Below are 16314 nucleotides of genomic sequence, written 5' to 3' on the forward strand. Positions count from 1 at the left end.
TTGGAATTTTAATGATATATTGTGGTACTACAGTATCATGGCCTACCAGTTCACTGAGTGGTAAACTTGTGCAACCTCTGATGAGCAGCAGAGAAATCTCGCTGCTCCCACAAACTCAAGAGCAGATCTTTCTAAAGCTATGCAGAATTCATGCTTGCTATCTGAGGACCCAAAAAGGCTAACAGACTGCTGTTTACTTTCCGTGACCAAGGAAATGGTGCCACAGGTGGCGGTACAAACACTCTAGTAGACACTGTGTTGAGGGTGAGAGGTCCCGAGCATCGGAGGCAGGAGTGGAAAAAGACCACAGTTTTGAGGAGATCAGTTTGAAGTGGAACAAAATCATTTTCGAAATGTTAGAATTTCCCACAGAACTGGAATTCCAACTCTAGAAGTCACTTCCTCTTTTACCCTTTTCTTCTATTTTATATGCTTTATGTGTATAATTTGGAAATATAGTCACAGTAGCCTTGCCCAGGCTTTGGAAATAGGGAGAAATGCCTGGGCAACAGAGCAGGCCTCCTTGCTACTAGGGTCAGCTATCGCACCCCCAACAAAATACCAAGAGTTTTCAGATGTATTCAAAAGGTGAAACATGGACACACTGTCCCTCACTGGGAATATGACTGCCTGATCAACTTACAGTCTGGGCAACAATTCTGTTTGGCGGAATATATTCCATATCAGAACCCAAATGAGCCACCCTTAAGGACTACATCCATGAGACTACATCCCCTGTAAAAAAGAAAGATGGCTCCCTAAGACTCTGTGTGGACTATTGTGTTCTAAACAAGATCACCGTGTGGAACTCATACTCTCTACCCTGATCCCAGAGTTCCTGGATCAGGTAAGAGCAGCCTGGATATTTACCAAGTTAGACCTCAGAAGGGCATTCAGCCTAATCAGAATCTGGTCAGGGGATGAATAGAAAACTGCTTTTTGCACTCAATAGGGACACTTAAAATATCTTATGATGCCTTAGGACTTACTAATGCACCCATGACCTTTCAGCATGTAATTAAAGATGTCTTTTGAGATATGATAGACCACTATCTGGTTGCCTGCTTAGGTGACATCCAAATTTACTCTGAAGACCAGCCTATGCACAACCAGCATGCGCACGAGGTCCAAAAAGGCTCTGCCAACAAAGTCTCTGTGCTAAGCTGGAGAAATGCATCTACAGTCAGCCCACTGTGGAAATTCTTAGGTTACATTCTCTCTGCCGAGGGAGTCTTTATGAATCTGCAGAAGGTAGAAGCGGTTTGAAAGTGGGCAACACCATGAAGCAGTTGGGAAATTCAGCGCTTCATTGGGTTTGCGAATTTCTATAAACTCTGTATACGAGACTACCCCCAAATCCTGGCCCTTATAACTTCTCTGTGGGAAAACCCACCCAGGTCTCTTGGACACAAGAAGCCCAAGAAGCCTTCACTCATCTAAAGGCAGGGTTCGCCTTCATGCCCATCCTCACGCATCCTGACCCAAGTCAGCTGTTTATCCTGGAAACCAATACTTCCACCATCGCCATTAGGGTAGTGCGGTCCCAAAATCAGGGCCTCAACAAAGAAGTTCATCCCTGTGCATATTCCCGCAAGCTCACTCCTGCCAAGTACAATTATGAAATTTCAGACAAGGAGCTACTTGCCGTCAAAGTGGCTTTTGAGACCTGGAGGCATTATCTTGAAGGAGCCAGCCACCCAGTTCAGGTGTTCACTGATCACAAAACTCTAGATTATCTGTGCTCTGCGAAAGCTTTAACCCAATAACAGCTACACTGGGTTCTCTTTAAAAGGAGTCTTAAAAAATCTAGTTTGGATAACACAGATGCCTATTTTAGCCTGTTGGACTATCGGAATACACTGATGGGAGATATGTTATCATCTGCCCAACTCCTCATGAGAAGATGTCTAAAAGCCAGATTGCAGACTTCATCATAGTTGTTGCAACCTAAGCGGATTCAAGGAGACACACAAACTAGCCTAAAATTGAGACAAGCAAAGCTATTTCTTTGATAAAGGTGCAAAGCCTTTATCACCAGTGGAAAATCCAGAGACTGTTTGTATTTGGCATAAAGGAGCATGGAAACCAGCAAAGGTGACAGACCAACACACTGCTCCAAGATCTTATCTTGTTGAGACAAAGGAAGGAGATCTCTGTAGGAAAAACAGAAAGGATTTGATGAGCACTAAAAGAAATAAAAGAAACGTGCAGAAAGGGAATGGAAACATGGAACAAATAGAAACTGTGTCAACATCCAACTCAGAAATGCAAGCAATGCCAGACCAGTTTACTGAATCTCTGAGTCTCAAGTGGTCAGATCAAATTCAGGAAGAAGAAAAAAAAGGGGGGGGAGGAAACACACTGATACTATTATCTCTAAATGCAGAGTGATAGGAAAACCTGCTAGATAAAGAGACTAATTGTTCTAGACTCTTTAAGGATTCAGAGTAGAGTTATGGATGCTAAATTAAATTGATATATTTAAGTAAAAAAGTTGAAGTTCAGTTAAATTGTATGTTTTTATTTAAAAATAAAGGAAGATGTAACGATATTAGGAACTTTGGAGTAGGAACCAAAGTTACCCACAGTGTTGTTGGGGGCGGAATCGTAGTGAGCATTATTAGCAGAAGCATGTGGCTAAGGCACTTGGAGCCAGGCAGGTAGCTGTATGGTTTGACTAGGTAAGTAAATTGTTTACTGTTACTTAAAAAATCTCCAGTATCTTTTTGTATGTTATAATAGTAACTTGGCAGTAGCTCTTACACAAGCTGTTAGTGAACCTGAGTAATCACAGTAGGCTTCCCACCTCATTTGGGCTTTTATCAGTATGTCTGAAGTAGATGACCCAGTACAATTTCTAAAGAACTTTTACAGCACTTCTAGAGAGGGAGAGAAAAACTTTCAAGGAATCCTAAAGTGAGGGGGTTTTCTGTCTTTATCTCCATTAACTGCAATGGGAATGGAGGATGTTCAGTTTCACACAGGATCAGGTCTTATGCTTTCTGTAAATCCTGGCAAGTCCTTGCTTGGTTCCCGAGTCACTCTTTTTCATGTGTTAATGAATATTGTAGTTTATTACTGATTGATATAATAAATCATGCAGTGACCAAGTAGAGGATGCTTTTGAAATGGAGTCAGAGGGGTTGCATGTGTCTTAAGTGAAAGCAAAATGTGGCTCAGTTACTACAAACTTGTGTTTCTCCCAGGCCCTCTGAAACCACAGTGATGGGCATGGTATAAGAACATGAATAGAAGTGTGATTGGGGGTGCTGCAGGGTTCTCCTGCCTAGTGGTCACAGTTCACTACAGTGGCCGTTATGCCTAGTAGTGGTAGTCCAAGGAGGCGTCAGTCCCGCCTAGTGGCACTAGTTCAAGGTGGTGGCAGTCCCGCCTTGTGGCTGCCGTTTGGGTGGGAGCAGGGGAGCCCAGGCCTGCCTTTCTCCACCGGATTCCAACCCATGGCCCTGTGAGGCTGACTCAGCTGCTCACCTGTGTCCGTGTGATGTGCAGCTTCCTGTCAGCTTCCCTGGGTCACTTTGTGCTCCAGTTCACCTCCCATCTGGCTGCTTCCGGACTCTGGAGGATGTCGCCTTCAGGCTTTTGGTCCTTGTCTCCTCCAATGGGTGCTGTGGCTCCCTTCGCTTACCGTCTCGATACTGGCTCGACTCTGGTCCCTCCTGAGAGCTCCCAGGTATGTCCTGCTTCCTGGGTCACCAGCTCCAGATTGAGCTGCCTGACTGGCTTTTAGACCCCAAATCCCCCCCAGCCTCCGCAACACAGCCTTCACAACGTCTTCTGGCAAAGAGTTCCACAGGTTGACTGTGCGTTATGTGAAAAAATACTTCCTTTTGTTTGTTTTAAACCTGCTGCCCATTAATTTCATTTGGTGATCCTTAGTTCTTATGTTCTGAGAAGGAGTAAATAACACTTCCTTATTTACTTTCTCCACACCAGTCATGCTTTTATAGACTTCGATCATATCCCCCCTTAGTTGTCTCTTTTCCAAGCTGAAAAGTCCCAGGCTTATTAATCTCTCCTCATATGGAAGCCGTTCCATATCCCTAACCATTTTTGTTGCCCTTTTCTCAATCTTTTCCAATTCCAATATATCTTTTTTGAGATGGGACGACCAGAACTACACACAGTATTCAAGATGTGGGTGTACCATGGATTTATGTAGAGGCAATATAATATTTTCTGTGTTATTGTCTATCCCTTTCATAATGATTCCCAACATTTTGTTCGCTTTTTTGATTGCCGCTATACATTGAGTGGATGTTTTCAGAGAACTATCCACAATGACTCCAAGATCTCTTTCTTGAGTGGTAATAGCTAATTTAGACCCCATCATTTTATATGGATAGTTGGGATTATGTTTTCCAATGTGCATTACTTTGCATTTATCAACATTGAATTTCATCTGCCATTTTGTTGCCCAGTCACCCAACCATACAACACAATTTCATAACTTCATATGCACTAATGATATACATATTTAGATAGAACAGTGACTTTCAGCAGATCCTAATCTTTCCTGATACTTTACATGGCATGCTTTATATGCAAGATCACAGTTATATATAAATGAGGAATATGGGGGTTACAGAGCAGTCCCCCAAGGAATAGAGTGTCACAGTAGGTCTCTATCCTGCTACAAGGGGGCACTAGCAGACAAAGGCCCCCATATTATGCATTGCAATTGCAAAACAGAAGGGTCATATTGTGCCCGGTCCTTTCATAGGTGCACAAGATGGTGGGATGACACAAGAAGTGCCCTGCACTGTCCAGCAGAGATCTTCATAACTCCCTAGCTAGTAAGTGGGTCCTTCATGTAGCAGCTCCTGTCTGCATTCCAAAGGGAAGTTATTTATTTTTCAATCCAGCCAAGCTCTTGTGTGCCCTACTGCCTCAGGTAGATAGTTACTGATAAAACCCCAAGTTTTATTGATGTGTTGATACCATATTAAAAAATATGAGAAATAAAGTGATTTTTGTCTGTTAAAGAATTGTTTCCATTCATTGCTTCCCAAGGGCAGGATTTCTACTGTAAGCAGAGGTTAGGAGTGTGGTGGGGAGTTGAGTGGTTTTGGCAGGTCCCTCACACAAATCCAGATCACCACAGGAACCTCCCCAAGAACTACTTGGAGATGGATACACTCACATGTCAATGCAGAATAGGAACACTGGGCACATGCAGGTCTCTAGACTTGGGCCTGAGCCTATGATGCACAACTGAGCAGTTCTGGGATTGTCCAGAAGATGGCAGGGGTGTGTACATACGCTCTCTCTCCCTGGCTCATACAACCCTAGTTAGACAGAGTTCATCCTCAAGTGGCTGGGGGTCACTCAGCGGTAGGGTGACCAGACAGCAAATGTGAAAAATCGGGACGGGGGTGGGGGTAATAGGAGCCTAGATAAGAAAAAGACCCAAAAATCGGGACTGTCCCTATAAAATCGGGACATCTGGTCACTCAAAGGAATTAACCACGTCATCTCTCTGTGCCTTTCTTCAGAGTAGCAGCCGTGTTAGTCTGTATTCGCAGAAAGAAAAGGAGTACTAGTGGCACCTTAGAGACTAGCCAATTTATTTGAGCATAAGCTTTCGTGAGCTACAGCTCACTTCATCGAATGCATTCAGTGGAAAATACAGTGAGGAGATTTATATACACACAGAACATGAAAAAATGGGTGTTATCGTACACACTGTAAGGAGAGTGATCACTTAAGATGAACTATTACCAGCAGGAGAGCAGGGGCGAGGGGGGAGAGAAAACCTTTTGTAGTGATAATCAAGGTGGGCCATTTCCAGCAGTTAACAGGAATGTCAGAGGAGCGGTGGGGGAAATAAACATGGGGAAATAGTTTTACTTTGTGTAATGACACATCCACTCCCAGTCTCTATTCAAGCCTAAGTTAATTGTATTCAGTCTGCAAATTAATTCCAATTCAGCAGTCTCTCGTTGGAGTCTGTTTTTGAAGTCTTTTTGTTCTAATATTGCAACCTTTAGGTCTGAAATCGAGTGACCAGTGAGATTGAAGTGTTCTCTGACTGGTTTATGAATGTTATAATTCTTGACATCTGATTTGTGTCCATTTATTCTTTTACGTAGAGACTGTCCAGTTTGACCAATGTACATGGCAGAGGGGCATTGCTGGCACATGATGGCATATATCACATTGGTAGATGTGCAGGTAAACGAGCCTCTGATAGTGTGGCTGACGTGATTAGGCCCTATGATGGTGTCCCCTGCATAGATATGTGGGCATAGTTGGCAATGGGCTTTGTTGCAAGGATAGGTTCCTGGGTTAGTGGTTCTGTTGTGTGGTGTGTTGTTGCTGGTGAGTATTTGCTTCAGGTTAGGGGGCTGTCTGTAGGCAAGGACTGGCCTGTCTCCCAAGATTTGTGAGAGTGATGGGTCGTCCTTCAGGATAGGTTGTAGATCCTTGATGATGCGTTGGAGAGGTTTTAGTTGGGGGCTGAAGGTGATGGCTAGTGGCGTTCTGTTATTATCTTTGTTGGGCCTGTCCTGTAGCAGGTGACTTCTGGGTACTCTCCTGGCTCTGTCAATCTGTTTCTTCACTTCAGCAGGTGGGTATTGTAGTTGTAAGAATGCTTGATAGAGATCTTGTAGGTGTTTGTCTCTGTCTGAGGGGTTGGAGCAAATGCGGTTGTATCGTAGAGCTTGGTTGTAGACGATGGATCGTGTGGTGTGGTCTGGGTGAAAGCTGGAGGCATGTAGGTAGGAATAATGGTCAGTAGGTTTCCGGTATAGGGTGGTGTTTATGTGACCATCGCTTATTAGCACTGTAGTGTCCAGGAAGTGGATCTCTTGTGTGGACTGGTCCAGGCTCAGGTTGATATTGGGATGGAAATTGTTGAAATCATGGTGGAATTCCTCAACAGCTTCTTTTCCACGGGTCCAGATGATGAAGATGTCATCAGTGTAGTGCAAGTAGAGTAGGGGCATTGGGGGACAAGAGCTGAGGAAGCGTTGTTCTAAGTCAGCCATAAAAATGTTGGCATACTGTGGGGCCATGCGGGTACCCATAGAGGTGCCACTGATTTGAAGGTATACATTGTCCCCAAATGTGAAATAGTTATGGGTGAGGACAAAGTCACAAAGTTCAGCCACCAGGTTTGACGTTACATTATCGGGGATATTGTTCCTGATGGCTTGTAGTCCATCTTTGTGTGGAATGTTGGTGTAGAGGGCTTCTACATCCATAGTGGCCAGGATGGTGTTTTCAGAAAGATCATCGATGGATTGTAGTTTCCTCAGGAAGTCAGTGGTGTCTCGAAGATAGCTGGGAGTGCTGGTAGCGTAGGGCCTGAGGAGGGAGTCTACCTAGCCAGACAATCCTGCTGTCAGGGTGCCAATGCCTGAGATGATGGGGCGCCCAGGATTTCCAGGTTTATGGATCTTGGGTAGTAGATAGAATGCCCCAGGTCGGGGTTCCAGGGGTGTGTCTGTGCGGATTTGTTCTTGTGCTTTTTCAGGGAGTTTCTTGAGCAAATGCTGTAGTTTCTTTTGGTAACCCTCAGTGGGATCAGAGGGTAATGGCTTGTAGAAAGTGGTGTTGGAGAGCTGCCTAGCAGCCTCTTGTTCATATTCCGACCTATTCATGATGACGATAGCACCTCCTTTGTCAGCCTTTTTGATTATGATGTCAGAGTTATTTCTGAGGCTGTGGATGGCATTGTGTTCTGCACGGCTGAGGTTATGGGCAAGTGATGCTGCTTTTCCACAATTTCAGCCCGTGCACGTCAGCGGAAGCACTCTATGTAGAAGTCCAGTCTGTTGTTTCGACCTCCAGGAGGAGTCCACCTAGAATTCTTCTTTTTGTAGTGTTGGTAGGAAGGTCTCTGTGGATTAGTATGTTGTTCAGAGGCGTGTTGGAAATATTCCTTGAGTCGGAGACGTCGAAAATAGGATTCTAGGTCACCACAGCACAGTATCATGTTCGTGGGGGTGGAGGGGCAGAAGGAGAGGCCCCGAGATAGGACAGATTCTTCTGCTGGGCTAAGAGTATAGTTGGATAGATTAACAATATTGCTGGGTGGGTTAAGGGAACCATTGCTGTGGCCTTTTGTGGCATGTAGTAGTTTAGATAGTTTAGTGTCCTTTTTCATTTGCAGAGAAGCAAAGTGTGTGTTGTAAATGGCTTGTCTAGTTTTTGTAAAGCCCAGCCACGAGGAAGTTTGTGTGGAAGGTTGGTTTTTTATGTGAGTATCCAGTTTTGAGAGCTCATTCCTAATCTTTCCCTGTTTGCTGTAGAGGATGTTGATCAGGTGGTTCCGCAGTTTCTCTGAGAGCATGTGGCACAAGCTGTCAGCATAGTCTGTATGGTATGTAGATTGTAATGGATTTTTTACCTTCAGTCCTTTTGGTACGATGTCCATCTGTTTGCATTTGGAAAGGAAGATGATGTCTGTCTGTATCTGTATGAGTTTTTTCATGAAGTTGCCTTTGTTTCCCCATCAGTTAAAGTGTATAATCCTTACTTGCCTCTGAGGGAAACGGGGAAGCTAAATTCATGAGTGTTTATAAAGCACTTTGAGACCCTGGGATGAAATGGGGTCAGATACCAGTGTGATGGGCATGTGAGGTTACCATGAACTTTAAAAGTGCAAAGTCTCATTGAAGAACTATAAGATGCTAAATAGCAATATATAGTTGATTGAGAGTCCAGGGCCACATTCTTCACCTCAGCTACAGCAGTGTGAATGTGGAGCAACCCACCAACCTCAGTGAAGTTGTTCTGGATTTACACTGACTGGGTTTGTAAAGGCACCACTCAATGCAGCAAAAACAAGCCTACTCTCAGGACTGCAGGCTAGGAACTTGCTGCTTTATTAAATGCACGCCCCCTAACACAGCTGGGGGAAACTCCCACTAACTAACCAATGATGGGTAGGGGTTGAGCATGGCTCCACCCCCTAAAACTCTGAGTAACCCAATTAACCCCTTGATGACCGTGTTACTACAGTTGCTGTAAGGGGAGAGCAGAAACTGGTCCCCATTTTTGCAATTTAATTGAACTCACAGGTAATATTCTCTTTCTCTTGTGCTCTGTGGCCGCAATTCATCCATCCAATTCAGTGGAGAGGAACTTGGGTGAATTTAATCCTCTGACATGTTACTTCATTGAGCTTAGCCTATTAAACACCAGAGGGAATAGCTGACATGGCAAGCCTGCGCTGAAAGAGACACCGAGTTTCTGCAGTCCTTCCAGCATATTCCCCATGCTTCTACAAGCCACTTGGCTGGCATTTGAAAAGCGTCTTTTCCAGGCCTGTCTTCTCCAGCAGCACTCGGGGCAAGTATTTGACTATGGCCTCCTCTCTCCTACTGTAAATCTCACTGAGGGGGGAAAAGAAAGCAGCATTGTTTCCTTACTGAAAGAGACCAGATGACAGCGCAAGGGATACACACCAGCCCACCACTTACCACTGTCTCAGCTGTTGGCTCCTGACAGACAGAAGCATGTGGTTTCTAAAAATACCCTCCTAAAGAAAATATGTGCTCTTTCCAATGGGAGAGGGTTAATTAGACGCTGTGGCCATAACATATACAAATGCTTTCAGCTTGGGGAAATAATTCCAACGTGTTTTTCAGACAGGCGTATCCTAATGAAGCAAACAGTGCTGGTCACACGGGACCAGCCCCTTTGATTTCCGGGCTTACAACTATATTAAGTAAAAAGCTCCCCCCACAAGTGAAAAATAGTACAGCCTCATGTAGGTGGGTGTGATGGGGACCATCTATTTCTAGGATTGGTCCTGTGGCAACCCAAAGGTGCTGAAAAAGCAGGAGTGACAAGGGACCTGGCTCACAGTGGGACACCTGCGTTGCAAGCCCAGTTTCCCTGACATGACACCTAGGGAGATGGAGATGGTGGAAGTGTTCACTTCGGAAGGCAAAGGCAGGGGGTTGAAGGCAGCCAAGGAATTCTGGGCTGGAGATGTCATCTTTGCGGAGCCAGCCTACGCCGCAGTAGTTTTTGACAGGTAAGAGAGAAGTTATTACACAGCAAAAAGCCAATCTGTGCTTCTTGTGAAGCCTGATCTGGCTGCGGTCGGTGAAGGCTTCCTTAGAGTCTGGATAGCATCAAGAAAGGCTGAGAATCGCAGTCAGCAGCGCTCCACTGTGAGTCATTCTGTGGAGATGCAGCTCACAGCGGCTGTCCTCTTGCTATGATGGGATAGTCAGTCTGCTTGCCTGTTTTAAATACAGTGTGCCTGCTTCTGGGACATGATCTTGGAAGGTGCTCAGCGCCTTTAGCTTCCATTGAGAGCAGAGGGAGTGGAGGGAGCTCAGCGCCTCTCAAGATTGGTCCCCAGCGAATTATTCAAGTGGATTGCAGTGTGCAAGCTGCGATTCTAGTTACAATGGGCCTCTAACTGACTTTGCTATAGGAGGCTTCCACTATATACTGTATGATGCGGGTACAATATGCCATTGTGCTTTGTTTTCACATATAACCTCTTTGACTATATACGTAGAGAGGGCACTAATGCTGAAAGTCAGTAGATACATTCCTGCCACTGATAGTTTGTAGTAACTTGAGATTCCTTCATCCTGTGCCCCTTTAAAACCCATTGCCCCCAAACAAATAGCCTAATACATGGAATTTGGCAGCATTTGGCCTGCTTTAAAATGGTGTTATACTCGTCAGTGGATGAATTAACGGGCTGGGCTGGTGCAGTCATCTTTGAGAGGAGAGATCAGATTTCTGTAACTTTCCTGTGATATTGATGAAACCCGAAAGTGAATCCTGATGAAGATGCATTTTCCAGTGATGTCACTTGTCGTGCGCTTCTTATTTTTACATGAATAATATTTGATCAACTTCTCTTGCGGATGTGGACATTGAGGGCTAGATCTGCAAAGGGATATAGGCACCTAACTGCCATGTTAGGCACCTAAGTCCAAAATGTAGATCCTCACAACCACTGCTCAGATGCCACCTCCCACAGTAGGTTCCAATTTTTGCTGCTAAAGTCCCTTAGGCACCTACATTCCCACCAGTGGCCATGCAAAAAGCTTCCAGATTCCTGGCACCAAGTGTCTAGCTGGTGCTTAAGCCCCAGTGGGATCCTCAAACTAGGCATTTCTCCTGCCTATGTGGCCTGTGGGGTCTGGTCCATGGGCATTTTCAGATGCTGCCTAAGAGCACAGCAGATCAGATGCAGTGGGCCAGGGGTTAGTTGAGATGTGGGAGGCTTAGGTTCAAATCCCCTTTGCAAGGACTTGCACCCATGTCTCCAATTCCCATGTGAGTGCCGTAAGCCTTGGGCTAAAGGTCATTCTGGCCTGGGGGTTTCTCAGTCTCTCCTGGTGAAGCTGTTCCACTTTGTATGAAATCCTTAAATACTCAGCAGGGCAGGAACTGGAAGCTGGTTCTCCCAGGTGAGTGCCCTAAACACTGGCCAGCAGAGTCATTCTCACTCTTTCTCTGGCCCCATGAATATGAAATAATAGAGTTACTCTGGATTTGACATCAGTGAAATTACTCCACAATTGTATTGGTGTAACTGAGAGCAGCATTTGGCCCAAAGTTCTTAAATATGAAACTAACCTTCAGCTGCTGTTTTTCATTCTGCACTTAGGAAGAGTCTAAACTTTCCTTAAGTGCAGCACAAAAATGAATTCTGGGATTGAATTTTGCTCAAAACTGCCATTCATTTCAGTGGGGGTTCTGCACATGAAATAAAGGTAGGATGTGATCTTTCCTATTAAAGCCTTCCACGAACAAATGGTTTCTTTGAATGAGGTCACGGGTAGCATCTAACCTTTCACTGTGCTTTTTAACTCTCGTCATCTGGGATATTTTAAATCACTCGAAGTGAATTTGCTTGGCAGCTTCATGTCACCTGACATGAAAATTAGGTATTGAATGGAAAGAGTAGAAAAGAAATGTGTGGAGTTGTTTGTGTTTGCATCTTTTCACTCCTTCTTTCCCTGCCTTTGCAGTATCAGTGGGAGAACATGTCTGTGAACCAAGCACAATGACAACGTAGAGGTTGAGGCCCAGATCCACAAAAGGATTTAGGCGCTAATTCCCTGAGAGAGGCGGGGCTTAGGCCATACCCTCTCCTTGGCATCTGCTATTGGTTAGCTCTGCTCAGCATGCTGGTTGTTGTGGATTTCATTCTTAGGCACCTATCTCTCCCCATTCATTGTATAGAAAGTCTGGGAGTCTAACTCAGGACTGTGGATTCCACTGGGTGGCAAGACGTCTCAAAGTTAGATGCTGCAACACTGCGCATTGCGATACCTTATCCCTTTGTGGATTTAGTCCCTAGGTTTTATTTTGCATTTTAACATGTCATTGCAAGAGCTGCTGTTTTAAAATGTAACTGCAAATGTAACACCGACAGACCCCGGCTGTCGGCGGGTGAGAGCGAACCTGGGACCTCTGAAGCTAAATGCATGAGCCTCTACTGCATGAGCTAAAAGCTACATAGCCCTTAGCTAAGGCTGTAGAGCAGACTCATTAATCTCTCCCTAAGTGGTCTTGGTGCCAGTAGATGGGACAGAACACCACACCCAGGCGGTGTGTGGGTTACACAAACACAACTGTACTTGAATTATGCCTAAATACCACAGTGGGTAGTGCTATATAAATGCCCAAATAGATTAGACTGACAGACTATGGGCCCAAATTCTGCTCCTGTGACTAGGCCAGATTCTGCCCCCCGTTACATTGGCCCTGATCCAGATCCCATCAAAGTCAATAGGGCTATTTCCACTGACTTCAGTGGGCGTTCGGCCAGGCCCATTGAGTAACTTACTCTGCAATTAGTCCCACTGGAATCAGTGGATCTAATTGTGGAACAGGTAGTACTCACTAAGAGTTGGGGTGGCAGTACCTGGCCTATTGAACTCAGTGGAAAAATGGAAGCAAGATAGGATTAAGAGGTGATTTTATAGTGATTTGTTCCTAAGCATGGTCGTTTGATGCCAGTTAATCATTCTAGCCAAAGCTGAACTAGGCTGGATCTGATGAATCCTTATAATGAACTTTTTTTAAAAAAATAAGCAGCAGGCTAATTAAACTATCTGGAAGAATGTTTTGTCTCAGGCAGAGACAGCAGTAGCTTGCACAGAATGTTCTATCTTGAAAATATCTTTAAAATAAAATGGTTTTATTTAGTTAGGGGTTTTTTTTTAAAATATGTTCCTAGTAAATGGACACTGCCCATTGAGACGAGTCTTAAAGATTGTAGCTGCCTTCCAGACTCCTCTAGAAATGGATGGTTATGATTATACACTGTTCTTGGAGTACTGTTCTTGGGAGCCAGTTATGCTCATGTTAAAGGCCTAGATCTTCTTCAGTCGGCTCTTTGCATACAGATCCTTATCTCTGTGATGAGCCCCTTTGACTACAGCAGAGATACTCCACTTTACACCGGCTGAGGTCAGGCCCTTAGATTGTGTTCTTTGACAAGAAAAGGCTGCTTAGTCTCTTTACAGCTAAGGATCTCAAAGATCTTCACAAGCCCTCATTAATTTGCACAGCGCCTTGTCAAGGTAGGTATTATCCTATCAGTGGTCCATTTATTCTACATTGTTCTGTCTACTGAACACAGCAAGCCACATCCCCACATGGAGTAAATTGCCATAACCTATGTCTGTGTATGCCAGCTGGGGATCGGGACCAATATACGGAGCTTTGCAGGCTTATGTGTGGAAGCAGCGTGAAAGGCGGGGGCGGGCAAACTTTTTGGCCTGAGGGCCACATCCGGTTTCTGAAATTGTATGGAGGGCCGGTTAGGGGAGGCTGTGCCTCCCCAAACAGCCAGGCATGGCCCGGCCCCCGCCCCCTATCCGACCGCCCCGCTTCTTGCCCCTTGATCACCCCCCGTTCCCTTGCCCTATCCACCCCCCCCCCGCTCTCGGTCTAACTGCCCTCTGCCACCCCATCCAACCCCCCGCCCCCTTCCTGACTGCCCTTCTGGGACCCCTGCCCCATCCAACCCCCCATTCTCCCTGATCTCCCCAGGACCCCTTGCCCCTAACTGCTCCCAACTGCCCCCCACCACCCCATTCAACCCCCCCTCCTTCCTGACTGCCCCCCCCCGGGACCCCTGCCCCATCAACCATCCCTGTCCCCTGACCACCCCCCGCCGCCCCATCCAACCCCTCCTCTCCTACCTGACTGCCCCCTGGAACCCCTGCCCCCATTCAACCCTCGTTTCCTCCCCTCTGACCACCCCGACCCCTATCCATGCCCCGACCACCCCCCGAACTCCCCTGCCCTCTATCCAACCCCCTCCCCCCGCTCCCTGCCCCTTTACCGCCCTGCCTGTGGAGCACCAGTAGCTGGCAGCGCAGCTGCACCATGACAGGCAGCTGTGCCACTCCGCACCGCACAGAGCACCGGGTCAGGCTGGGCTCCGCAGCCCTGCCGCCCAGAGCATTGCGCAGCGTGGCTGCGGGGGAGGGGAAACAGCCTCCCGGGCCAGGAGCTCAGGGACCGGGCAGGACGGTCCCGCGCGCCGGACGTGGCCCGTGGACCATAGTTTGCCCACCTCTGGTGTAAGGCATTTGTGTAAAAGTCTTGTGTCTACACTAGATTATTTTTCTTAACATTTCCTACTCTTGCTGCTACCAGTTCAGCTCCCCCTGTGCTAATGACTGTGGGGGGCTATGTGCTAGTGTAAACAGGCTACCTGTTTTGCCACCATGTTTATCTTCCAGGTAAGGCCCATGACTGGGGGTGTGAATTGCCAGTGAAAGTCCTGTTAAAAGAAACTTTCCATTTTCTTCCCTTCCCCCCAACACCCCACGCCCCCAGCAACCCCTTTTTTATTTTTTGAAAAATGATCCTTGGAAAATTTCAATTATTATTGGGACCCTACCCCCCCCCCCCCCAAGTTGTTTTCAGTGTAAGCAGAACATAGTAATCTCTAGCTATACAGCAGTATATTTATAGTCAGACTCCGGGGGCAGCTGTTTCAAAGCCTTGCAGGTTTTGAAATAATAGTTTAAAAAAATCAGTTCTATAAATAATTCCAACATTGCCCCCTCCCCTCAAAAATGTTATCTGGATGCAATAGCTTATACAGCCTGTAGCAAGGGACTAGATTTTACGTTTGCAATGGAATGGATTTTCTAACCTAACAGACCTTTTCCTTCCCGAACTTCTATCCACAGAGAAACAGTCCGTCTAGTCTGGTACTCTGTTTCTAAAAGTATTTCAGAGCAAAGGGGATCTCCTTCTGCCTCTGTATGATGCACCAAACTGTGCTATATTATACCAAAGAAAGACATTTTCCCCTAATCCCAGCTGGTGAGCGGTTCACCCCCTTGTTATTTGTATTACAGTACTGCTTAGAGGTCCCAGCTGAGCCCAGGGCCCCATTGTCAGGTAATGGGCAGATGCATAATAAGAGATACTACTTCACTGCTTCAAAGAGTTTACAATCTAAACAGACCTGGCAGAAAAAGGAAGAGTTGTTATCCCCATCCTACAGAAGGGGAGCTGAACCAAGCCACAGAGGATTAAGCAATTTGTGTAAATTCCGATGAGAGGTTGAAGTGGCTCACTTAAAGTAGTTGTTGCTCAGGTGGCTGTCATTGGGTCCTCAGAGCATATTGGTAAAGTTCAGCCCTCAACTACATACATGTGACTGCTCCCAGTGAGTTGACTAGCTTTGCATAAGTGAAGGACAATAGAGTTCAAAATTCCTCTTGCATTTTCATAAAATCATAGAATATCAGGGTTGGAAGGGACCTCAGGAGGTCATCTAGTCCAACTCCCTGCTCAAAGCAGGACCAATCCCCAACTAAATCTTCCCAGCCAGGGCTTTGTCAAGACTGACCTTAAAAACTTCTAAGGAAGGAGATTCCACAACTTCCCTAGGTAACGCATTCCAGTGCTTCACCACCCTCCTAGTGAAAAAGTTTTTCCTAATATCCAACCTAAACCTCCCCCACTGCAACTTGAGACCATTACTCCTCATTCTGTCATCTGCTACCACTGAGAACAGTCTAGATCCATCCTCTTTGGAACCCCCTTTCAGGTAGTTGAAAGCAGCTATCAAATCCCCCCTCATTCTTCTCTTCCGCAGACTAAACAGTCCCAGTTCCTTCAGCCTCTCCTCATAAGTCATGTGTTCCAGTCCCCTCATCATTTTTGTTGCCCTCCACTGGACTCTTTCCATTTTTTCCACATCCTGCTTGTAGTGTGGGGTCCAAAACTGGACACAGTACTCCAGATGAGGTCTCATCAGTGTCGAATAGCGGGGAACGATCACGTCCCTCGATCTGCTGTCAATGCCCCTACTTATACATCCCAAAATGCCAT

At 45.9% G+C, this 16314-nt stretch overlaps 1 protein-coding gene across 2 annotated transcripts in view; it reads left to right on the forward strand.

Moving 5' to 3' along the window:
* Positions 1-9872: 9872 nt before the first annotated feature.
* The window catches only part of SMYD1 (SET and MYND domain containing 1), a 53666-nt gene continuing 47224 nt past the window's right edge, over positions 9873-16314 (forward strand). For both annotated transcript variants that reach the window (XM_077814684.1, XM_077814685.1), the window contains exon 1: positions 9873-10009. In XM_077814684.1, the coding sequence (XP_077670810.1) occupies positions 9873-10009 (137 nt within the window). The remainder of the gene's footprint in view (positions 10010-16314) is intronic.

The sequence above is a fragment of the Eretmochelys imbricata genome, chromosome 4 (genome assembly GCF_965152235.1).
Source record: "Eretmochelys imbricata isolate rEreImb1 chromosome 4, rEreImb1.hap1, whole genome shotgun sequence".
Classification (NCBI taxonomy): domain Eukaryota; kingdom Metazoa; phylum Chordata; order Testudines; family Cheloniidae; genus Eretmochelys; species Eretmochelys imbricata.